This window comes from Apodemus sylvaticus, chromosome 5, assembly GCF_947179515.1.
Source record: "Apodemus sylvaticus chromosome 5, mApoSyl1.1, whole genome shotgun sequence".
NCBI lineage: Eukaryota > Metazoa > Chordata > Mammalia > Rodentia > Muridae > Apodemus > Apodemus sylvaticus.
The window spans coordinates 10,754,690-10,780,755 of record NC_067476.1 but is presented as its reverse complement, the minus strand read 5'-3'; the positions used below and the strand labels follow the sequence as shown (position 1 = coordinate 10,780,755).

At 48.6% G+C, this 26,066-nt stretch overlaps 1 protein-coding gene across 2 annotated transcripts in view; it reads right to left on the bottom strand.

Moving 5' to 3' along the window:
* The window catches only part of Abl1 (ABL proto-oncogene 1, non-receptor tyrosine kinase), a 113,489-nt gene that overhangs the window by 13,597 nt on the left and 73,826 nt on the right, over positions 1 to 26,066 (bottom strand). For both annotated transcript variants that reach the window (XM_052182136.1, XM_052182137.1), the window contains exons 2-4: positions 10,726 to 10,899; positions 10,223 to 10,518; positions 4,755 to 5,027 (exon numbers count right to left, since the gene is read on the bottom strand). In XM_052182136.1, the coding sequence (XP_052038096.1) occupies positions 4,755 to 5,027; positions 10,223 to 10,518; positions 10,726 to 10,899 (743 nt within the window). The remainder of the gene's footprint in view (positions 1 to 4,754; positions 5,028 to 10,222; positions 10,519 to 10,725; positions 10,900 to 26,066) is intronic.

The window sequence follows — 26,066 nt, the reverse complement described above, 5'->3', positions numbered from 1 at the left end:
CACACTGGCAGAAGACCCTGAGCTACTTAGGTATGCAACGTCATGAGCACCTAATGAAGCAATCACCACTGACTAGGGGGTCAATCACCCAGATTCTAAATCAGTCTCACCAGCAGATCCTCTGATGACTCATAGAATCATCTGTGTAGGTCACACAACACAGGGCCAGAGATGGGCAGACCACTCTCTACCTTCCCAGCTGAGTCTGAAGGGCTGTGGTCTACGCTCTTCACCCTCCTTGAACCTAAGTCACTGTTCCTTTGAATCAGCTACCATAAACAGGAAGCAGCAACACTGAGTGGCAGGGGCGCCCTAGCTGCAAGAACAAGGCAAGGAGGAGAGCAGGTCATGTAGTGTCTGCAGGGGGTCTGCCTGTGTGGTACGGAGGAGGCTTCATGAAAATTGGTTCCCTGGGCAGACAGCTTTGCCAGACATCATGCTAAGTGTGGACGTGTCTGCACTGTCCTGTGCTACATGTGGAGCTGTCGACATGGTTAGTACTATGGCTGCCGCAGTTCCTGCTGTGGAAAGGGAAGTGACATGCCAGAGGATGGACCAACCCTTTCTTGGTGCTTTTTTGCTTTGGTCAGCCATATTGAGAAGCAAATCATGACCACAGCCAGTGTGATGGCTAAGTATCACCAAACACAGGTTCTAAAAGACTACGGAGATGCTGTCTACTGCTCTCTAACAACATGGGCTGCTCTAATACACCACAGCATGCTGGCTGTCTGCCCAGCTGTGCAGAGGGCATTCATCCCATGCCACCCACCACTGGCTGCTGGGTTCTTCAAGTCTCTTCTGTTCCACAGCTGCCTGACAGCCAGTCTGGCCCTGGTGTGCAGCACTCTGATGTACCTGGTGACACACTATGGATGCCCGCCCAAACCGAGGTCAATGCTGCACAATACAACTGGTTTTGACAAGGTTACTCTCCAGTGATACTTTCTAACATTCAAATCTTTCTGTTCTAAAGCAATGCACCGCAGTAAACCACACAGGCTCATCGTGAGAAAGCTCAGTTGCTGTGGAGCCCCTAACCTGACCTAGAAGACCCTGATCTCAAGGCAGAATTACTCAAAAGCACCTTCCTGCTGCGACTATAGCTTCCCACTGTCTCTCACACATGCACTCACACTCTGTGCAATCATTCCTTCTTGTCTGACTCCATCCCATCACACACACACACACACACACACACACACACACACACACACACACACACACACACACCATGTATGGGGCAATCATGGGGACTTTTTTTCCTTTCAGAAAAAAAAAAATCAGTGTGAGTTTGTCTCCCCCTGCTGGAATTAAACATGATTCAATTAATCATTTAAACTGCAACCTAATGTTTTTAAATATTGAAATTTAAAAGATAAAATACCGGGAGCTGGAGAGATGGCTCAGTGGTTAAGAGCACTGGCTGCTCCTCCAGAGATCCTGAGTTCAATTCTCAGCAGCCACTTGGTGGCTCACAATCATGTGTAATGGTATCTGATAGTCTCTTCTATCATGCAGATAGAGCACTCATAATATATAAACAAATCTTTAACAAACTCCTCATTCCAATTTGTGAGGTTCCTCTGCCTTTTTTAACTCATCCCATCCTTCTGAAGCCACTTTCCTTTTATACAGTCAAACAGAGCTGGGAAGGCTTCGGTGAGAGTAATGCTTGGAGGATTCTCCTTTACTCTTTATTCCTTGTGCTTATGCTTGTCGGGAAAAGAGGGGCCAACTGCTCTCTTCACAGGGCCTGCATGGCTCAGCCCTTGTGGAAACAGCGGTAACTTTGAGACAGTGCTATAGGGCGCTAAGAGGATGGCTTGTCAGTTTTGCTGACCTACAACCCTCACCCCCACTCTTCTGTGGATCTTTTCTTTCTTCTGTCTTCCCTGGGGCTCATGTGATGACCCCACCTCCCAAGAGCTGAGATTCCAGCTGTAGACTGTGCTAGTGATGAAGCCCAAGGCTCCGTGCACACTAGACAAGCACTGTGAGCGGGGCCACATCCTCGGCCTCCAGACTCGTTTTCAGTGACTGGTCAGGAGGCATCAGGGACACACACTGTATTGCAGTAGCTGTTACCTCTGGCTGTAGGCTGGAACAAGCATACCGCTCATTCGTTTGGAAGGAGGACCAATTTTCTAACGAATACGGCTTCTCACTGTGAAGGGAGTGCCTTATAAAGCAGGCCTTGCCTCCCCTGCTGGTTAAGGATGGGAGAAAGCAATGCTCTGTCAGGCTGCCGAAGGCCAGCAGGACTCTCTCGAGAGGAATTTCACAGCCATAGCCAGCAAGGGAAGTCCACGACAGTCTTTCTCAACCTGTGGGTTGCAACCCCTTTGGAGTCACATATCAGGTATCCTATATATTAGGTATTTATAACTCATAACTAGCAAAATTACAGTTCTGAAGTAGCAATGAAATAACTGTATGTAGGGTCACCACAGCATGAGGAACCGTGTTAAGGATTGCAGCATTAGGAAGGCTGAGAGCCACTGACAGAGGATGTGGAGGAAGGTTTTCCTAGGGGCAGAGTCGAGGCTTATGTTTATTTTTCATGGAGTCTGAGGAGTAAGACTTTAAAGGAGGGAGACGGTGAAGAGTGGGGCTTCCGAGTCCACTGGTTCGGGGCTCCACTCCCACAGCCTTAGTCACAGTGATGCCTTAGCACTCACGCGCTCTCTCAGCACCTTGAGCTGAGGAGCTGCTGCGTGGACTGGTCCATCACACACGCGGAGCTCGGGCTACACTACACTCAGTAACTCTGGCCATGCTGTAATTTGTGTGGCTCTCAACTCTGCCAAGGAGGTGAAGAGCCAAAATCCTTTACTCCCCTTATCTGAGAAATGGGGAACAGACGGCAGAGCCTGATTCCTGCAGCGCTGGGCAGAGTGGGGCAGTTTACTTGCAAGTTGTACGTGTGTGTTAAAACACCTCTCCAGTGAGTGCCCTGCCCTTTCTGGTCAGATGCCATGCGGGGTCACTGTGAGGTACCCACCCAGCAGACCCCACTGCTCTTTACCAACTGTGGTGCATACACTACTAATGAGGCTGTCGGGAACTTGCTGAGGTCTTAAGATAAACACCAGAGGACTGGAGAGATGGCTCAGTGGTTAAGAGCACTGTCTGTTCTTCCAGAGGTCCTGAGTTCAATTCCTAGCAACCACATGGTAGCTCACAGCCATCTATAATGAGATCTGATGCCCTCTTCTGGTGTGTCTGAAGACAGCTACAGTGTATTCACCACATACATAAAATAAATAAGTCTTTAAAAAACAAAAACAAAAACACCAGAACAGGTCCTACTCTGGAGTACTTCCTGCGCTGTAGAGTTGCAATCCTGCCCATGACAGGGCTTCCCACCTGTGTAACCCTCACTTTCTTTAATGTTCTAATTTTTACATATATTTGTTTGTGCTGTGTGAAGAGCGTGTGTCATGGCACACGTGTGGTGGGAATCAGATCTCTTCTCTTACCATGTGGGTGTCGAGCTCGGACTTTACCTACTGAGTGGCCTTGCCGCCCTCTCTTGAAGGGTTTCAAACAATCCTTCCCTCCTTGCTGAATCTTAGACACCCCGTGCTGTCCCTCTTGCTGGGTTTGTAAATCCCTGTCAGCAGTGCCTCGCCCTCCGAGCCAGCGCGTGACACTGTGGCCCGCAGCACTGGACACAGGTCACCAGTGCTCTGCCCTCCCCTCTGCAGGGCTGCCGTGCGCCCGCCTCTCAGTGGCTCCTCCTGCTCGGCCAGGGCTTCCCAGTGTCTCTCCTGGCCTCTGCCCTTCCTCACAGCAGTGGTCCACACTCTTCTACCCAGTGCACCGACACTGCCTGCTCCCTGCACGGCAGAGCCCTGACCCCCTGTGCTGCCAGTATTGGGGTTTTGTCCATGTCTGTATGATGTGGGCACCCAGGACTGAGCCTGTTTGGCAAACAAATGTGAAGAACTCATATTACATTTTAAAAAGTTGAATTTGGAAAATGCCCAAGAGTAGTACCCCAGGCAATGCCCCTCTGCCCCTCTCCTCCCCCAGTGCTGGTCTGCCACAGGGCCAAGGGAAGGGGACATGCTCGAGATGGTGGCTGGGAAGCTGCTTTTCACTCTGTAATTAAGGAATGCAGTCTTGCTCTAAACAGTTATTATGGCAGCCGGAAGCCCCAGCTTCTGTTTTCCTGTCTCTCACTGGCAGAGCGCGCTGTGAGCTGTCCCTTGAGGCTCCCACAGCAGACAGCAGCCACTCACAGGTTCTCATCAGTCCGCCCAAACCACGCACACGCAAGCAGTAGCGTTCAACACTAGGGGGCACTCTCACCACAGGGACAAGCTTGGGTCACACAGATTCAAGAAGAACGTGAACCACCTGCAAACTCTACACACAGGTCAACAGTGGAGAGGTGTGTGGTCCTGTGATCCAAGGAAGGCCACGGTCCAGTGACAAGCAGGACTCGCTTGTTTGCAGAAGCCCGCCACGTGAGAGAACGCAAGCACACCGGGACAGCACACGCGTGCCTTTCCTCTCAGCCCACACAAGTCCACATGGGACTCACAGCTCACGCTCCTCCAGCTCGGCTTCAGTGCTTCTTTCCCAGAACTCTCTAAAGATGCAGCCTCCACGTCACCCAACAAGAACAGAAAGCAGCTTTGAAAGAACCCAGCCCCAGGACAAGTGTCCACTAAGGCCTAGCCTTTCCCAACCCTCGGCACTGGGCAGTGCTCACCACCCGCAAAGCCACAGGCTTTGTGACCCACCTTCAGGGTCTTCACGGCCACGGTGAGGCTATACTTCTTCCACACGCCCTCGTACACCTCCCCGTACTGGCCGCCGCCCAGCTTGTGCTTCATGGTGATGTCCGTGCGCTCCATCTCCCACTTGTCATAGCTGGGGGACACGCCGTAGATGGTGGGCTTGTTGCGCTTGGGAGCTGGGTAGTGGAGTGTGGTGATTAGCCCGTCAGCCACCGTGGAATGATGGTGAACCAGCTCAGCCAGAGTGTTGAAGCGGCTCTCGGACGAGACGTACAGCTGAGGAGACAGGGGACAGCCCTCACCACAGAGCAAAACCCTAGGGGAAAGGCTTCACAGTTTAGAGTCACCTGCAGCTTCTTCTAGCAGGGGCAGAACTTACCGACAGAAGCTCAGGAGCCGAGGGCACGCGCACCTGCCTCTGTGAAACCCCACCCAGCTTTCCCCCTTTGATCTCCATTTTATTACTTTTAATTAATTTTTTATTATTTTTGTGTTAAGAGTATGGGTATGACATGTATGTATGTGCCCCATGCGCATGTCTGATGCTCTCAGAGGTGAGGAAAAGTAACTAGAGTTACAGAGAGTGGTTGTGAGCCACCATGTGGATGCTGGGATTAGAACTGTGAGCCTCTGGAAGAGCAGCAGCCAGTGTTCTTAACCCTGAAGAGACATCTTTTTAGACCCTAACTTCCAATGAAATGTTTTTCCTCAGTGCCCAATCCGAAGCTACTACCAGGGTGGAGGACAGTGTGGCTCCACACCCAGCCATGTTTCTGTCAGCACCTTGCAGGCCAGAAGCCAGCACAGCCTTTTCCAAGATGGGATACAGGAAGACTGAGAGGGGAGTACTTTCAGGCTTCTCTGAGCCACAGCATGGGGACAGCGTGGCAGAAGCACTTGGTGGGAGGGCAGCTACCTTTGTTCCCTGCTGCTGTGCTGTGGGAAGGAACTGCCCCATGCACATCTACACGGACAGCTGGGCTCCGGACACAGTAAGCATCGAGCACCTGACTTGCCCCAGCAGCAAATTCACAGTAAGGGCTGTGGAGGTGCTGGACTCTGACAGTGCTGATACTTGGGAAGACAGGGTCAGGCTGTGACTGCAATGGTGATATCTGGATAAGAGGGGGGAGGAGCAGGGGGGAGGGAGCATGGGGAGGGAGGGAGAGGAGTCCCAAGACACACACACACACAGCAGATACAGACCTTTGGCTGTTAGTCATGCTGGGCACCACTGTCATGACGTCTGTACATGGTCTCTAGGCAGCATTGTGGTGTGCTGAGGTGGGGAAACTTTAAATGGTGTGGTCTCGGAAGCCCAGAGCTCTCCTGCTCCAGACTGCAAAGGAGCCTGGCCTTCCGTCCCTCCCCAGGAGGAGCCTGGCCTCCCTGACACTCTCCGAGGAGGAGGAGGAGCCTGCTCCTGCCCTCACTCAGCTGACTAACTACTCCACTAGTCCACTGCTCCTGGGCCAAGGGCCTGCACCATACTGCTTCAATTTTCAGCTTTCCACACCAAGAGTTAAATAAAACTGTTTCTGCGAATTAGTTGCTTCAGGTTACTTCATTGTGGCAATAAAATACAGAATATACAAATATTTTCTATAGCTTGCAGTGTTAATATTAGATCATTACAGCATTTGAAGGGAAATAACCACAAGGGGGTAGCAAGCTCCCTTTTCTGCTTGTCCAGAAGATATACACACACTTTTTACACTCAGGCAGGCCAAACCTGAATCTATAATTCTACTAAAATAAAAATCTATGACAACCAAGATTTACCCAGACATGTTCCTCACCCTGTGTGACAGCTTGGTCTCTGGGAGAAGCTGCATGTGAGCAACAGGACCCTCCAGGCTGAGGAGGCCCCTCTCTCACCTCAGAGCACCTAGGAGAGGCTGTGTGAACGCCTCTGGAGCCACAGTGAGTTAGACCGGGACATGAGCCGGTGAAGGAAGGGGTGAGGTGGCCTTACTTACATAAGCTTGGGACCCACAGCCCTCCCCTCAGAGCTGGTCACGGACAGTGCACTCTGTAGGGTTTTGGGGGACAGCTCCCTGCCTCTGCCACTCCCCAGAGAGTTCATTCTCATGTGACTGAGTTCATTCTCCAACCTAAAATTTTTATAGCTTCAGTCCTTAACTATTACAGCCAGCTGCCCTCAGGTGCACTGTGGCTCCATCCCCACCATGTTCCTAGAGTTGCATGTCCACACTGCCCGCTCTAGTTTTTGAGTAGAACTTCAGTGATGATCAGGATGAGCGCGGGGCATTCCCAGTGTGCTCAGGCAGGGGACGTTAGTACTGTAAGGACCCTGCTCTGTGCTATGCCTGCTCCACAAGCAGACAGCATGCCCGGCCAGGGCTCTGCCTCTTCCTGTTCATGAAGAAAACCCCATACTGACTCTCCTTGGTGCCACACCATGGGCACACACCATCTGTGCTTTAGAGTCCAGGTCTTCAGAGCTGCTCAGACCCTCTTGGAGGCAAAAGCACTTTAGTTCCCACCCTGCTGCATGGCGGCAACAGCTCTGTTCCCTGCCAGGGAAGGCAGAGCCCAGATAATCTAGAGGCCCTGGGGCCAACCCTTCCTGTCTGGGCTCCATTTCTGTTAACTCCAGCCTATTGCTTCTGACCATGAAAACAATGGATGCTGGGAAACTTCAAAAAAAGGAAAGGCTTCAAGACTCTTGGGAACAGAGGCTGCACAGCTGTGGCTGCAGAGTAGGAACGGAAAGCAAGAAAGGAGGAAGCCCTGTCCAAGATCACCTCAGAAAAGCAGGAACACCTCGAGAGGGAAACAAGAGTCAGGAGGACAGAAACAGATCCTTTGGGCCTACAGAAGAATCTCCTGTACCTACTGTTGGCTGAGTATTGGCTGATTTTGAAATAAAAATAAGCATCATCAGTCCCAGTCTGTGATTCCTACCATTCTTAAATGTTCTCTTTAGTAATCAGAGGATTGCATCAAAGCAAAGCTATGTGGGGTGCATTCTTCAGTACTGAGCCCCACTATCCCACCCAGAGCTGAGGGACCTCCCACTCCTGACACACGTGTCCCACTCTGGGGACGCGATTCCACCCAGGGCAGCTGCTCTGTATGAACCCTCTACAGAAGAAAGCCTCAGTAAGGGCTGAGAAGTCTCCAAAGTCTCTGCGTGCTTGGACAGTAGATAGCAGAGCCTTGTCCGGGGAGGGGCAGGGAGCAGCTGTCAGATGAGGCCTCTCCACACTGAGCACATACCAACCAGCCTTAGACAGAGGGATCGCAACCCTTCCCCATGCTGAGCAGCACTTAGCCTAAGCACAAGCTGCGGAGCTGCCGCTTAGATCCACCTGGCTGCGCTGTGCTGAGACTGCTGACTAAAGGCCTCTGGGGATGAGACAGCAATGTTTGCTCAGTGTGGACTAAGCGGTTAACCTGAGGCAGCCTGGCTGGCTGCGTAAGAAGCAAGCAGATGGGAGCACGCTGTCAGCCCCGGGGAAGCACTCTGTAGCCCGGAGGGCTCTCTCAAAGGGCCACCACCCCACAGTGCACGCCCCGGCATAAGCAGCAGCTCTATGGCTGGCCTGCCAGAATGAGGAAACACCCAGGGCACTCCCTGATGAAGCACAGCTTGGGTGTTTCTGTGACAGAGTCTCCAGCATGGCCTGGGTGGGGAGGATCACGCCCAGTCAATGTGGGCAGCCCGACCCAAGGGCTGGCGTCCTGGACGGGACAATGGGATAGAGAAAGGCAGTGTGTTCCCTGTTTTCTGCTTCTTCATCCTCTGGGATATGAGCAAGCGGCAGCACACACTGATAGGCCAGGCCCACCAGGACCACCAGGCCAAAATATACAAACCTTCCTTTCTGTAAGTCGCTTTTGGTTAGGCATCCGGTCAGTGTTGAGAAAAGGAATTAAACATACCAGTAACAGACTGACTCTGCACGGAAACCACAGCGCTACAGTGCACTGTCCCAGAGACAGGCAGGAGGGTGTGAACACTTGGAAAAAAAAAATCCGGAGAGGCATGTGGGTGGGCACGGCGGCTCAGGACTGTAGTCCCTGTGCTCTGGGGGCAGGGGCAGGCCAGCCCGGCCTGCAGGGCCAGCTCCAGGAGGGTTGTATATATAGATGCTCATATGGTACAAATGAATGCATGAGCTGCCGGGAAAATGCTGAAAAGATCCCAAGGGTGCTGGCCCTGGACACGGACTCAAGGGCAGGGCTGTAGCTAGCTATCTGAAGTCTCACACTAGAATCCAACAGAGGACCCACAGACTCCACACACCTGAAAGTGCGTGCAGACTTCTCTAAGCAGGACAAAAGCAAATTTAATAAGTGGAGCAAGAATGACACATGTCATGAATCCAGTAGCGTAGCGAGGGGGTGCGTGGTCTGGTGATGCTGACCCTGAGCTGTCTGTGAGAGGGCTGGAGTAAGCGCTGCAGGTGTAGCTTTAAAGGGGGTGGAGCCTTTGCTCAGCTCAGCCTTTATCTCCCCATGCTTACACCAGTGCAGAGAAACAAACATAACAGGTCACTGACGCTTTCTGGTTTTGTTGCTATCTTTACACTGTGGCTCACTATGTCATGCTTGCTGTATTCAAACTCAGCAATCTCCCTGCCTCAGGTGTAAGCCACCACAGGACACTGACAGAGGCAGGGCTAATGTGCCACTGGGAAAAGCTCCAAAATACCCTGTCACATGGGGAATGGCCAGGTGCATCAGTGTGCAGGCATCACTCTTGTGTCTGCTTCACAGGGTGATGCGCTGACAGGCGCTGGCAACCGTGGGCAGACTGTGCTAGGAGGCAGACTCAATTTCCATTGTCCTTGGTTTTTCTCATTTGAAATCATGCACAGACCTTACACATACATAAGAAGTGAGGCCACGTGTGCCGATGCACACTGTAACTCAGCAGAGGCTGGAGTGTTGTTCAAGTTAAGGCCAGCCTGGGCTACATAGTGAGTTCCAGGCAAGCCAGCATTACATGGCAAGATCCTTTCTCGAAAGCAAACAATATGTGTGTGTCTAGAATGTATCTGCGTTAACTGCAGCTTGCAGAGAACACACGGTCATGCTAGGTGAGTGCCACCCCTGGAGCCAAGTCACCGCCCAGTGTAGACGCTGCGGTGCTAGGTCGTGCTAGGTCGTCCCCATGGCTTATATATTTGTGAAACTAATGGAGACTCCTGCTATGTACTTGGAAGATTCCTAAAATATTGTCTGTTTGGTTTGAAACAGGCTCTTCATGCAGCCTAGGCTGCCCTTGAACTTACTATGTAGCCAAGGACAGCTTTGAATTCCTGATCCTTCCTTCTGTCAGGCCACTCGCTGGGATTACAGGCATGCGCCACCACACCCTGCTTAAAGCATCCAGATGGAGCCTTGCTGCTGGACCTGGCGTCCAAGGCTACCGTCTCCATCCCCGCGCTTCCCACAGCCCATCAGTCAGTTCCCTGCTGGCCCAGTCGGGCGCCACCCACCTTGCCGTCAGAGGCAGTGTTGATCCTGTAGTGGTACACCCGCCCTTCATACCGCAGCGAGATGGACCTCTGGCCAGGGCTGCTCTCGCTCTCCCGCACTAAGAAGCTGCCGTTGATTCCGCTGCTCAGCAGATACTCGGCAGCGTTTCGAGACACAGGTCCATGATACCAGGAATGTTTCTCCAGGCTGTTGACGGGGGTGATGTAGTTGCTCGGGACCCATCCTTGGCCATTTTTTGTTTGGGCTTCACACCATTCCCCATTGTGATTATAACCTAAGACCCGGAGCTTTTCACCTTAGAGAAAAGAGCAAACAGACATATTGTTGGTGCCTGACTCTCTCCTTCCTAACCTTTCTCCAGCACATCTTGTTTTCCTGTTGGTCAGGAGTACACAGGGGGCACCTCGGCATCTAAGGCCAGGCACGATAAAGTACCGTGTCAGGGAGTAGAGGGCGAGCCCCTCCAGCTACACCCTCCCCCCTGCTTGCATCTCTCCTTTACCTTTAGTGATGCTGAGAGTGTTATCTCCACTGGCCACAAAGTCGTAGAGCGCCACAAACAGGTTGGGGTCATTTTCGCTGGGCCCAGCAAGAAGGTTTTCCTTGGAGTTCCACCGAGCTGCTTCGCTGAGACCCTGGGGCTCAAAGTCAGATGCCACGGGTCTCTGCAGGGCTTCTGTAAGACAAGGAAAAGGCGAATGCACCTGGGAGAGCTGGGCTGAACTCACCAGTTAACACCTACATATTAAAACGTTTAGTTGTCTTTATCAACTATTCCGCAAAGCACTCAACATTTTCACTCTACTTAATAATTCCTTATAAATGGGCTCCATATGCTCACATATCTGAATGTGCGGCCTGGCCTTCAGAAGTGGAACTGTCTGGGGAGGAGCAGTCTCTCTGAGGTATGGTCTCATTGGGGTTTCCAGCACCCAGGCCACTCCCAATTAGCTCTGCCTCCGCCTACAGATCAGGACTGAGCTCAGCCGCTGCTGGCTGCCGCCACACTCCCCACCATGATCGGCATGGACTTTAAACCCTCTAGAACCATGAGTCCCAAATTAAACAATTTCTTTTATGAGTTGCTTTGTTCCTGGTGTTCTGTCACAGCAACAGAAAAGAAACTAAGGCATCCCTGTTCCCAACAGTTTAAACCTTTAAATTCATTCTTCCAGGCAGGCAAGATGGCTCAGCTGGTAAAAGCAGCAGCTGCCAAATCCGCCAAGCTTAGTTTTGATGCTCCAGAAAGCTGTGTTCTGACCTCTGTCCCTACCACGGCATATGCACACCCCCCCAAACGAATGTGATAAAATTCGTTACTCCAATATCAATTTTCTCAGAAATAGACATAATCCATCTCTATAATCTGCCACTACCTACAATATGGAGTATGCATTATTTTTTCTTTTCTTTTTTCTGGCCCTACTTGCTCGGGCCATATTTATTTCATATATGTAAGTCTGTTGTCTTCAGACACACCAGAAGAGGGCATTGGATGCCCATTACGGATGGTTGTGAGCCACCATGTGGTTGCTGGGAACTGAACTCAGGTCCTCCGGAAGAGCAGTCAATGCTCTTAACTGCTGAGCCATCTTTCCAGCCCCAGAGTATACATTCTTTAAAACACTTTTGTTTTTTCTTTTTTTTTCCAGTTTTGGTTTTTGAGACAAGGTTTCTTATAACCCAGTGTCCTTAAAACTCCTGATTTATCCTCTCAAGACAGGGGTAACAGGCCTGTGCCACTACAGCTAGCTTAAGACACTTAACTCAGCCGGGTGGTGGTGGCGCACGCCTGTAATACCAGCACTCTGGGAGGCAGAGGCAGGCGGATTTCTGAGTTCGAGGCCAGCCTGGTCTACAGAGTGAGTTTCAGGACAGCCAGGGCTACACAGAGAAACCCTGTCTCGAAAAAACAAAATCCAAAACAAAACAAGACACTTAACTCTATCACTGCTGACATAAATAACCAAGCATTGGCCATCCCAGCCCTCTCTGTCCTGGGTGAGAGCTGGTTTTTGTGATCTCTACTTCAAACTGCCCTTGTGCTTCTGCCCCAAGACGGCTGCTCCCCACAGGAGACTGCCCCCTACCTTCCTGCCAACTTGGCCTTCCTCTTCCACTCAGATATGGTCCTCCTTACACATTTTTAGCCTGTGAAGGCCACCCCAGTGTCTGTGTTCTGACAGCTAAGGCTGGAGGCGACCAGCAGCGTTTGCAGTACGTATGGCACGGCGCAGACAGCTTTCCACTCATCCTCTTTCCAACCTTGAACTGCGTGCCAGCTGTCTGATACCTTTGTGAGAACAGTTTGCAGAAGGGCGTTTCTGAGCAGCCCAGTCTCCTCCAGAAGGCATGGCAGTGCAGAGCTATGGAGTAAAACCTCAATTCTACTTGAGTGAAATCACAGTGAGATATCAAATTTTCGCAACAGTTTGGACTTGAGGAGAGTAGTAAATTTACAAAAGAGCCACACACAAACGCTGACAATCATGCCTGCATATACATTTAGAGGACCAGCCTCCGCCATCCCCCCTCCCCCAACATCATTTTCTTGGGCAGTGATTCCTATTTTGGGGATGGGCCTGACTGCATTCATCTAAAACAATAATATTAACAAAATGATGGAAAGCCACCTGTAGTTCCAGAATTAAGGAGGCCTGAGGCACAAGAAGTTCCTCAAATTCAAGGCCAGGCTAGGCAACAGTCTTAGTCAGGGTTTCTATTCCTGCACAAACATCATGACCAAGAAGCAAGTTGGGGAGGAAAGGGTTTATTCAGCTTACACCTTTCATATTGCTATTGGTCACCAAGGAAATCAGGACTGGAACTCAAGCAGGTCAGGAAGCAGGAGCTGATGCAAAGGCCATGGAGGGATGTTTCTTACTGGCTTGCTTCCCCTGGCTTGCTCAGTTTGCTTTCTTACAGACCAGCCCAGGGATGGCACCACCCACAATGGGCTGGGCCCTCCCCCGCTGATCACTAATTAAGAAAATACCTTATAGCTGGATCTTACGGAGGCATTTCTTCAAGGGAGGCGCTTCTCTCTGTGATAACTCCAGCTTGTGTCAAGCTAACACACAGAACCAGCCAGTACTTACATATTAAAATTTCAATCCCTTTAAAATATTCAACCTCTTTTTTGAAATATTTAAAATATTCAACCTCTTTTTACAATTCAAAGTCTCTTAACTGTGGGCCCCACTAAAATACTTTCTTATTTCAAGAGGAAAAAATATCAGAGCATAGTCACAATCAAAATCAAAATCAAACTCTAACTGTCCAGTGTCTGGGATCCACTCCTCCAGCTCTGCCCTTTGTAGCACACACCTTGTCTTCTAGGCTCCAGCTGCCTGTACTCCACTGCTGGTCTTGGTGGTCATCTCATAGTACTGGAATCTCCAAAACACTGCTGTCTTCTGCTGCAACTGGACTGCACTTTCACAAGTAGCCTCTCATAGGCTCTGATCATGGTGCTAAACCTCAACTTCTCTGCATGACCCCTTCAGTCCTAGGCCTTCAACTACCACTGAGGCTGCACCTTCACCAATGGCCTCTCCTGGCCTCTCACAGCACCAAGCATCAGCTGCTACCCCTTCATGTTTCAAAACCTACCACCCAGGTGACTCTCATACACTACCAAGTCTGTCTGCCAAGACAAGGTACAACCATAGCTACTTCTGGAACACAGCTTCTCTGTGCTCTCAGGAAACACTTCCCAGGAGATTTCACCTCGGTGATGCTGGTCTCTTCTTAATCACTGCTAATTTCTTAGCTTCAGCTAACCAGCATCAATCGACCTAGTAATGCAAAGGTTTCACTTTCGTGCTTCTGGTATCTTGTCAATCAAAGCTGATTCTTCAGCCCCAGTTAACCAAAACCACAGAATCTTCACAATCAATACAGCATCAGCCCTGATAAGAGTCTTTAATCTTCCCTCTGAAATTTCACAAGTCAGGCCTCCATCTTCTGCACTGTTCTCAACATTATCTTCTAAGTTCCCACAGAGCTTGTAACATCTCAAGGGGTCTTCTAGCTCAAAGTTCCAAAGTCCTTCCACAGTCCTCCCAAAAATATGGTCAGGCTGCCACAGCAATACCCTACTCCCAGTACTAACTTCTGTCTTAGTTAGGGTTTTACTGCTGTGAACAGACACCATGACCAAGGCAACTCTTATAAGGACAACATTTAATTGAGGCTGGCTTACAGGTTCAGTTCATTATCATCAAGGTGGGAGTATGGCAGCATCTAGGCAGGCAGTTCTACATCTTCATCAGAAGGTTGCTAGAAGACTGACTTCCAGGCAACTAGGATGAGGGTCTTAAAGCCCCCACGCCCTCAGTGATTCACCTACTTCAACTATACCACACCTACTCCAATAGAGTCACACCTTCTAATAGTGCCACTCTAATAGTGCTATAGTCCAAGCATATACAAACCATCACATTTCACTCTCTGGCCCCCATAGGTTTGTTCAAACATATGAATCTATGGGGGCCATACCTAAACATAGCATAATGCAAAATACATTTAGCCCAACTTCCAAAGTCCCTATAGTCTATAGCAGTCTCAACAGTGTTAAAAGTCCAAAGTTCAAAGTCTCTTCTGAGATTCATCCACTCACTTAACTGTAATCCCCAAAGCTAAACAGGAAACCAGCTGGGCAAACTCCAAACTCTGCATCTCCATGGCTGATGTCAAAGCAGTCTTCAGATCTCCAACTCCTTTTTCATCTTTGCTGACTGCAACAACTTCTTTCTCCTGGGCTGGTTCCACTCCCTGTTAGCGCTTTCCTCAGCAGATAGCCCATGGCTCTGGCATCTTGAACATCTTGGGGTCTTCAATGTTACAGCTTCTTGTTTCAATGCCTGGGATTCACTCATGATCTTCTGGGCTCCTCCAGAGGGCTGGCCTCACTTCTCCAGCTCTGCCCTCTGTAGCACTCTAAGCTCAGGTTCATCCACTCCACTGCTGCTGTTCTTGGTGATCATCTCATGGTACTGGCATCTCCAATACACTGGGGTCTTCTGCTATAACTAGGCTTCACCAATAGCCTCTCATAGGCTCTCTTCATGGTCTCAACTCCTTTGCATGATCCCTTCAGTCCTGGGCCATCAACTGTAACTGAGGCAGCACCTTCACCAGTGAACTTCCATGGTCTCTCACAATGCCAAGCCTCAGCTGCTTTCCACAACCCCTTCATGCTTCAAAACCAGTACCACCTGGGTGACTCTTACACATTGCCAAATCCAGCTGTAGCACGAGGTACAACCTTGGCTATCTCTGGAGCTTCTTTGTGCTCTCAGAAAACACTTCCAGAAGATTTCACCTCAGTGATGCTGGTGTCTCTTCTTTTAAAATTCTTTTTTTTTTTTTTTTTTTTTTGAGACAGGGTTTCTCTGTGTAGCCCTGGCTGTCCTGGAACTCACTCTGTAGACCAGGCTGACCTCGAACTTAGAAATCCACCTGCCTCTGCCTCCCAGGGTGCTGGAATTACAGGCATGTGCTACCACCGCCTGGCTCTGGTGTCTCTTCTTAATCACCACTAATTTCTTAGTTCCAGCTAACCTGCATCAATTGCCCCAGTAATCCCTTCTATTCTGGACTCTAAAGCCAGAGCCACGTGACCAAAGTTGCAGAGTTTTGCTGCTTGCTGGGGGTGGAACCTGGACCCCTTGTTCTATTACATTATCACCAGCTTTCTGTTTTCCAGCTCCTTCACTGCCTTAGCTTGTCTGTCTGGAATTTGCTCTGCTCTGTAGAGTGTCTTTGAACTCAGAGATCTGCATGCCTGGCTTCTAAGCAATGGGATTAAAGGTGTGGTCCATCAAACCTGGATTTAAGTTTTTCTTTACCTAGAACTTGCTTTGTTCTAGGCTGGCCTTGAACTCAAAGATCTACTTGGTCTCCAGGAATTAAAGGCTTGTTCTACCAGGCTTGGACCTAAACTTAGCTGGGAGGGATCTTGCCCCAAGGTCACTACTCCCTTAATTCGATGCAATGTCCTCGAGCACAGGATTCAGCTCCTCCATTTCACTTCCAGGTGCTCCTTTAAAATTCAAACCGTATATTTTATATTTTTCCTTTCTCAGCTTGTCATGCTCGTTTAAAATACATTTCTTCAGACTTAGCCAAAGAACAAAGTCTCAGTTGGGCTTTTTTGAGACATCCTTTGTCGGTGCAATTAATATAAATCTCTTTACCTTAGCCTCAGGCAGTCTTTTCAGATAGTGGCAAAAGCAGCCATGTTCTTCATCAAAACATCACAAAACAGTCTCTTGGCCACACATTAAAGTTCTTCTCCACTGAACCTTCTTGGGCCATCAGGCCTACACAGTTCAAATGACCCTCGGTAAGCACTGTCTTCCATATTCCTACTAGTTTAGCATATTAAGCCCCACTTAAAGCATTCCATGGCTTTCTAAATCCAAAGTCCCCAAATTCGCATTGTTCCAAACAAAAGCAGGGTCAGGCCTATCACAGCAACATTCCAGTCCCTAGTACTTCTCTGTCTTAGTCAGGGTTTCACTGCTGTGAACAGACACCATGGCAAGGCAGCTCTTATACGGACGATATTTAATTGGGGCTGGAGTCCAGGTTCAGAGGTCCAGTCCATTGTCATCATGGTGGCATCTAGGCAGGCGTGGTGCAGGGAGCTGAGAGTTCTACATCTCCATCTGAAAACTGCTAGAAAACTGGCTTCCGGGCAGCTAAGATGAGGTCTTAAAGACTACAACCACACCTACTCTAACAGGGACACACCTTCCAGTAGTGTCACTCCCTGGGCCAAATATATACAAACCATCACAGTCACAAAGTGAGTTTGAGGCCATCCTGGGGCATGGAGTGTGTTCTGGGCTACGTAAGTGCTACACAGTGAGACGCTGTCTCAAAAAATGAGCGAGGAAGAGAGGGGGGAAAGGAGACATGTCTGAGGGTGAACAAAACCCATCAACAAACAATTCACAGAAAGTGTGAAGCCTCACTCGGAACTGAAGAACGGCAATCCTCCAAACCATGGGTGAGACCTCAGGACGGCAGGCGGTCGTCTACAGGGCTTGCCTGTAGCAATGTGCACCGCGGGAGTGCAACACAATCACCTCATCTCACAATCTTTCAACATCTTTGGCAATTTATCCCAAGACATGCAAACAATGACTTGTGCACACCAATTTAAAAGACAGAAAAAAAGGTCCAAAATACCCACTGATTAAGTTAAGCTAAGCTATGCCCCTTCCACTGAACAGGACACTTCGAAGTCCACTTGAGATGTTTTAGACAGGGCTCAGTGGCAGGATACCAGCCTGGAATGTGCAGGCCCTGGGTTTGATTCTCAATACCACAAATAAATAAGCAAAAAGAAACAAAAAACTCTCAATGGCTTGGGAATATGTTTAAAATACATTCATTAAAATCTTATATTGTATTCTGGCATATACAGTAACATTCCAATTTTATAAAAAGCCAAGAGAATCAGAAGAAACTACACCAAGGTGTGAGCAGCCGCTGGCCCAGGCTGGGGGTGGGGTGGGGGGGCGGTTGGGGGGGGTGTCCCAGGCTCGCAGCCTTCTTTCCACTCCTCTATTGCGGCTCATTTGTTAACACGACCAGGTTATTTTTATAATCAGCTCCCAACCCCAACACTAGAATAACATGTAAGTAGAAGCCAGGATGCTTACATAACAGACAATTTACAATGAGCAGCTCTGGGGCGAGGCTCCTCCCACTGTCCTGAAAGGGCACTTATGTGTTTTCCCTGCATGCCCCAAGCAGCAGCCAGCAGCGCAGTGCTTTGGAAGGCTGGGCCAATACAGGAAATGAATGCTGTGTCATGCGTACAGAAGTGCTTTTCTTCTCAAACACCATCTGACCTCTTCTATCAAACATTCTGTTGCATCTGGATTTGATCAGTTACATAACCAGGGGAAGTGGCCTGGAAAAACACCTGGAGTAGGCAGGACACATCTGCCCAGAGATGAGGAGTGAAGCAGGTCTGTCCCCAAGACTGAGATAGAAGCTGACAATGTAGGTAGGGGGTGAAGCCTCTGCAGCTGCCTAGATCCAGCAGGATGGCCTCCACGCCCACTCTCCCACCCCCAATTCTGGTCCTCAAGTTAACAGCCAAAGCCCAAAGGGAAGGATTGCTCATGCATGCCTCTGGATGGAGACATCTAGTGCAGCAACAAAACCTTCCAGCCAATTCCCAGTCCAGGCTGATGTCAAAGCTGACTCACGGTACATCAATGCCAAGTTACTTTCTTAATTTCATAGTCAGTCATACTCGTAAGAAAGATCACAGCTCACCAGGCCAGAGTTGCAGAACGTACCTCAAATTTTTGTTGCTCAAGACATTAACTTTCTGCCAGTTCCACTGTCAGGAAACCACCCCCCCCCCCCCACCACGTCTGAAAGCTTTGTTCACAGTGCCGCCCTCAAAGAGCTCCCCTCCTATTCTCTCAGCAAGTCTCACACAATAAACTGCACCTCGCACTACTGATCCACTCTTTTCTTTACCACAAGCACTTTCTGCTGTGTCCTTTTGAATGACATTTTAAATATATTAAATTTGGATTTTTAAATGTGCCCGTTGTCCCCTTTAAGACCATTTTGTTCTCTTGCTGTTAGTAAGGAAGTTGCCACCCATCAGTGACACTCAGCAGGAGCTGCTAATCAGCCTATTGCAGCATCACAAATTGTGCCATGGAAACTACCTCCAAAGCGCTGGAAAGCCTGGGCTCCACTTGAAGGGTAACAGACTTCTGGGCAATTCAGTAGGAACCATGTCATGATTTACGTGTGTAGACAGTACTCTAGGAAATCTGTTTGGATCTTTGAGTATAAGTTAAAAATCTTTTTTATTAAAATAAAAAGAAATCCCTTTTCAAGGCTGTGAATCACTGATGAAAACTGTTGACAGAAGCTCTTTGCATGTGGCATATCTGGGCTAGACCACTGTGAGGAATGAGGGGGGCCATGGCTGCCCTGAGACGCAAGGGAAGGAAGGAGACCTCACTGTCTCAGGGAGACAGTCACCTCTAGAAAAAGCACCCCAGGAAGCTCCTGACTTCCTGTTGGTACCAGTCCCCAGGTCCCTGTGGAGTGTGGGGCAGCCAGCTGCACGGCATTCATGGTGGCCCTCCCTTGGGCCCCGGAGACACTTCCTTGTCGGGGAGAAGCAGAAAAGGGTATGTCCCTGAGCACACAGTCCCATTTCCTGTTCTCATTTCAAGAACTTAAAGCCCTGCCAATGTGACTTTATTTCCTTGGTGGCCCCTTTGAGATTTCTTCTGGCTAGAGGAATCTCTGCAATGCACAGATGTGTAAAACAGACCCTTTGAGAAGGCTTCATGTCTTAGCTCCTTTCTATTCCAGCTGATGAGGTCATGCTCAGAATATTCTCAAGTCAGTCTATAACAGCCTCATACGTTCCTCATAATGTGAGCTTGAAGGAAAAGTCTTTATTTCTCACAATGTGAACTTGCTCAAAGTCATTGCATCCCTCTTGGAACTCAGACCCTCACCAACAAATCAGATTATTAAAAAAACAAAACCACATTTAACTAAAGATAGCCTTTGTATTACCCCCATACCCAGAACCCAATTTTCCCAGTACCCTGCAACACTGAGTTACAGGTGTAGAGGAACTGGAGTGGAGAAGAACACCAGAGCCATTGGTGGTCTCCCAAGAGGGCCTTGTCTCTGTATACCACGACAGAGCAGATGGGGTCTCCTCAGGGAGAGGAGACTGGAGACAGAGGCAGCACTCAGCAAAGAAGGGGAGGACCCAAGGCCAGCCTGACACCCTCTCAATAAAAACATGCTTCTTTATGAACACCTCTGTCACTGAGGCAGTGACAGTGTGAGTTCCCGCATCTGTGCTATGTGGACCTGACTTCTGGAGACTGTTTTTTAAAGAAGCAAAATGGTGGGACTGGAGAGATGGCTCAGCGGTTAAGAGTAGTGACTGCTCTTCTGAAGGTCCTGAGTTCAAATCCCAGCAACCACATGGTGGCTCACAACCATCCATAATAAGATCTGATACTCTCTTTTGAGCTGTCTGAAGACAGCTACAGTGAGCGGGGTCAGAGAGAGAGCTGGAGAGTTGGCTCAGAGGTTAAGAGTACTGACTGCTCTTCCAGAGGTCCTGAGTTCAAATGCCAGGAACCACATGATGGCTTGCAACCACCTGTAATGAGATCAGATGCCCTGGTGTGTCTGAAAAACCACTACAATATGCTTACATATAATAAATAAACATCTTTTTTTAAAAAAAAAAAATGGCTGGTTCCAGCTAGTGAAGCAAAGATGATTTCTTTGCAAGATGATCCTTGCAAGGTCATGACCCCCTCCCAGCCTCCTATGACTTTCCAGAGTAACAATTCTGCCCAGGACTGCTGAGGTGCCCAATGATACCCAAGGACCAAAAAGGTACCACGCAGAGCCTCCGGGAAGCTGGTGTATGGAGGGAGGATGTATGCGGGGATGGTGTATGTGATGACCAGAGCATACTGTGTAACTTTCTCTTAAAATGATGCATTGTTCTTCTCTGCCCCTGATATCATAGGTTCTAAATTAAATAGGATTCTAGAGAAACCCCTTTTTAAAAAAACAGGTTGAGTCATCATCCCAAGGCTTAAACATTTTCCTTGCAATCTTTCTAATACAATGTACTTACCTAGGCAATTAAGACAACATAGACTTCTCCCCAAACCTCTGAGCCTCTGATCCTGTCAAACTGCCCAAGTACTAACCTTTCTGAAGATATACCCCTTGTTCCCAAAATAAAGAAAATATGAAGGAATCTTGTATTACCCTTTACAGATTATTGTTGGGGCTGGAGATAGGGCTGAGTGGTTAGCACTTGCTGCTTTTGCAGAGGACCTAAGTTAGGTCTCCAGCACCCCATGGCTGACAACGGCCTCTAACTACAACTTCAGGAGACTCAACACCCTCCCTGGTCTCTGTGGGCACCTGCACACATGTGGCATACATAGAAATAAAAATTAAAACAAACCATTTTTAAAAAGTAATCTATTGTTGGAGTAGTCTATAACTAGTATTGGTGGACATGACTTAAAATTTTAAATGTTAGTGTTTATGAGTATTATGATTTGGGGGGGTGTGCATGTGGGGGTCAGAGGACAGCTCTTTGACCTTTATGTGGGTTCTGAGGTAGAACCCAGGCCATTAGACCTGCCCAGCAAGCAGGCCCTCCAGTCAGTCACCTTCTAGACAGGCTTCTAGAGACTCTAAAATACAGATGCCACCATCTTCCAAAGTCTCTCAGAGCACATGTCACCCAGGCCCAGGTTAGCACAGCACCCACAGGTCACCCCACCTCTACACTGCCTGCCATGGAAGGGCCCTTCTGAAAACCAGTCAGATTACTTCCTGTTACTGACCAGCCTCTGTTTATTAACAGTGCGATCCAGGCAATGCTCAGAACATCTTGTGCCTTGCAGGGTATGTAGCTGTCCGCAGCTTTTTGGGTACTGCTCATAAGTCTACATGGGCCTCAGAAAATGACACCATCAGTCCTATCCATGGTAGGGAAACTTGAGGTTCCTCCTGAAGCAGGTGGAAAGGCCCTGCAGGCTTCAGGTGGGGACTGTGCTCTTCCATTTTTGCAAACCCCTTGAAGTCCTACTTCCCCAGCCCCTGCTGTGTCACCTGACTGATCCCACCAAGTCCAGTGGCAGGTCTTCCCAGCCTGGACCATCCTCCTGCTTTCCCACCTGTCACTGGACCTCCTTCCTACCACTGTGCCCTTGCATTATTGCGGCTCCCTCTCCACCTACACTTGAGCACTTGGTATGGACTCTGCCACCAGCTATCAGATGACAAGGACCCGGACCCTCCTCACGGCCCTGACTTGGGTTCTGATATGGACAAGCTAAATTAAAATCTCAGCACACTTGTATCAAAGATGCTCCTTCCCATACCCGTCTTCAGGACACCAACAGGTTCAGTCACCAGACTCAGGAAGGATCAGCATGGCACGGCACAGCACAGCACAACGTGCTGCTAAGAAGCTCAGACACAAAACCCTCCATGCTTGTTAGCAGGGAGCAAAGTATTTTTAGGTCAGAACTGAGAAAGTGCACTATAACAACCTGTTAACCCAAACAAAGCCAGCAGAAATATAGGACAAAGCAGCCTGTCCAGAAACCCTCTAGCACAGCCCAGGGACACAAGGAATTGTTTTCAATGAAACATAAGCTATGCTCAAGATCTTAAAACAGGGCAAGACACAAAAGCGTCTCTCTCTGTGCTTTCAAACCAAACAGGCAGACTGCGGTACAGCCCTGGATGTCTCTATGGCCTATCCCAAAGTTCCTGCACTGGCTGCAGCCTCCAAGCTGCAGTAGCGAGTCTGTCGACAACACAAGGCTCTTGCTCTGTCATAGGCCATGTACTGAGACAGAGCTAGGGACAGACTCAACGCACTCATCCTGACGCTTTGTCTTTTGTGTATTGTGTCTCCTGGGTCCCTTGGGACCTGGCTGAACTCAATGGTAGACCTTCTTCAGAAAGTATCTCTACCATTAGCATTTTTATTGCTAATCTGAATCACTGAGACACATTGACACAGACACACATGCATGCACACACAGGCAGGACTCAGGCTCCAAAAAGCCACGTCTGATTCTACCCCGAACTCAGAGTCAAAGCCAATCTTAAGATGACCATGTAAAATGTGCTACATTGGGGGGGGTGTGGAGCTCTATAGACTCAGATGGGAGGTTCAAGTCTGGTTACTCCCTGGGATAAGCATGAGCTAATGACCCATGATGAGAGCTGGCATGTGACCCTCAAGCATCACTACCGTCCAGAGAAAGAAATGGAAGCCCTGTGAGGTGCCCTCACCTGACAGACTCCGCACTCCAGTTCTCTGTCAGCTGCCACCCATCAGTATACCTGTCACAGTGTCTTATCTGTCACTCCTGCTGGCTGACCTCCCTGCTATCTGCCTATGCCTAGTTTCCGGCCTCTATTTTCCTTCTTCTCTCCTAACTTTGTCTCCCTGTTTCCTGGGAGGAGAAGTCTCTTTTCCTCCCTTTCTTCCCCTTCCTCTTCCTCTCCTGCCCACTCTCCACTGTCCACCACTACTCAGCAGTATGTACTGGGAAAGGGACTTGAATATCCGAGTTAACAGATCTCATTGTGGACAAAGTTATATTCTCAAAAGTAAATGCACAGGGAGATAACTCAGTGGGTAAAGTGCCTGCCACATGGGCATCAGGAGCTGAGTTTGTATCCTTGGAAGCTTTTGGGGTCAGCTAGCATGCTGTACACAGAGCAATAGCTAACAACAAAAAGACTCTGTCTCAAACCAGATAGAAGTCCAGGACTGACAGCCAAATATGTCCTCTGACTTCCACACATGCAGGTATGTGCAATGTCTATCCACACTCCCACACATAAACACATCCACACATCACACACATATTACATACAGATGCAGAAAAAAAAGGGCAAGTGATTCTTCTGTTACTTCTGCAACTACAGCTTCACCGTGTAAGGAAAGAGGCTCAAGCAGCTTGACTACTGTTAAAGGTGGGTAATCCATGCGAGGGGTTTCTTACTATCTGTTTTTGATGAAGACATAAGACTCTGGGGTTGGGGGGATTGCATTTGTACTGGCTTATACCTATAATTTCAACACCTGAGAGGCTGAGACTGGAAGACTGTCTTAAAGGAAATAAATACAGAAAATTAAGAATACAATTTATAAATTGTTTAATGAATTATGATTCACTATGAAGGGAAATCAAATCCTTCCAGTGTCTCATTTGATCTTTAGTTCTAGTTTTGCATGATGTCTGTGCTTGTGTGTATACATGTGTGTACCTATATGTATATGTACATGGGTGGGTCTGGAAGGAAGATTGTTTTTTTGGTTTTGAGACAGCGGCGAACTACACAGCCCTGGCTGTCTGGGAACTCTAATTATACAGACCAGGCTGGCCTCGAACTCATAGGAATCCATCCGCCTGCCTCCGCCTCCCGAGTGCTGAGCACATGTGTGTTTGTGTGTGCTTGACTATGAGTGTGTGTACATGTGTATGTATAAAACCCTCCTCATAATCCTAACGTATCAGCCCCACCCATGCCAGGGTTACAAGCATGAGCAGTAGCCTGGTTTAGTGACATGTATATTTAAAACCTATCTATTCCTGTTTTTCCATATCCAACTCAAATCGGAAATGATACCAGCACAATTCCAATGACTCGGTTCTTTTTACTTACATTGGTGATTTTGTCCAAATGGGTGTCTGTGCGAGGGTGCTGGACCTGAAGTCCCACAGTTGTAAGCTGCCATGTGGGTACTGGAATTAAACCTGAACCCTCTAGAAGAGAAGCCAGTGCTCATAACTGCTGAGCTATTCCTCCAGCCCCCATGATGACACAATTTTTTTTTTAAATTTATTTTTATTTATATGAGTACACTGTAGCTGTCTTCAGACACATCAGAAGAGGGCATCAGATCCCATTACAGATGGTTGTGAGCCACCATGTAGTTGCTGGGAATTGAACTCAGGACCTCTGGAAGAGCAGTCAGTGCTCTTAATCCCTGAGCCATCTCTCCAGCCCAAAGACACAATTTTTAAAAGCTCTCAGAGGCACAGGAGTTTAGCTTGTAAATGCCTAGGGCTGTGGAAATATTTCCTCCTCTGAAGAATAGAAATAATATACTGATCAAAAATCAATGGGAATGCCTATTGTACCATTAAACTATTTATCATGGGATGGACTAAGGAGAAGATCAAGGAAGGAAAGATATTTTCAGCTTTAATCTAAGAAGAAGGGGACTGAATAGATGGCTCGGTGTCTAAGAGTACTAGTTGCTCTTCCAAAGGCCCCAGGTTCAATTCCTGGCATCCACACAGTGGCTCAAGCCATCTGAAACTTCAATTCGAGAAGATCAGAAGCCCTCTTCTGACTTCCACAAGGTGCCAGGCATCACATGTGGTACACATACATGCAGACAAAAACAAAAACAAATCAAAACAAAATAAAATGAAATAAAACAATTAAATTTGAAAAAAATCTAAGAAGACAAAGTTTTAATTTTATTGCATATAGATTTTTAAATTTTGAAATAATTCATTAACAAGAAAAATTATGGGTGGTTCTACTCAATTCTATCATTACTTCAGCCATCAAAGAAACTGGTAAAGCCTCTGTTTTTTGATTGCTAAAGATCTGTTTACAATAATAGCTTATAGTCACTGGCTCTTGCTCAGTGACAGGCGCTGGATTGAACAATTTACACGATGTCTCTCAACAATGAGGCAGAAAGGACTGTGAGCCTCAGTTTATAAATGAGAGCATGTCAGCTGCTCGGAAAGCGCCATGCCTAAATCAGCTGAGGATGGCTGGCTCTTGGGGTGCCTGGCTCCAGAACTGTCTACACTCGAGGGACCCCGACTCTGCTAGGACAGAGAAGGGAAAGCCTGACAATGTCTGAGGGCGCCAAGGAGCAACCCCCAACAGTTCAGCAGAAACATACATTTTTGCCTCAGCTGTTTTTAAAGTGGTCAACTGGGATTCTCATGGGTCCTTAAAACAACCCTTGGCTAGAAAGAGGAAGTCTCCCTGACTTGGACAGAAAAGGAGGAAGCCAAGCAAGTCAGGGTAAGATGGGGGTGGACAGAGCCTGGCGGTGGTAGCGCACGCCTGTAATCCCAGCACTCTGGGATTCAGAGGCAGGCGGATTTCTGAGTTTGAGGTCAGCCTGGTCTACAGAGTGAGTTCCAGGACAGCCAGGGCTATACAGAGAAACCCTGTCTCGAAAAAACCAATCCAAAACAACAACAACAACAACAACAACAAGATGGGGGT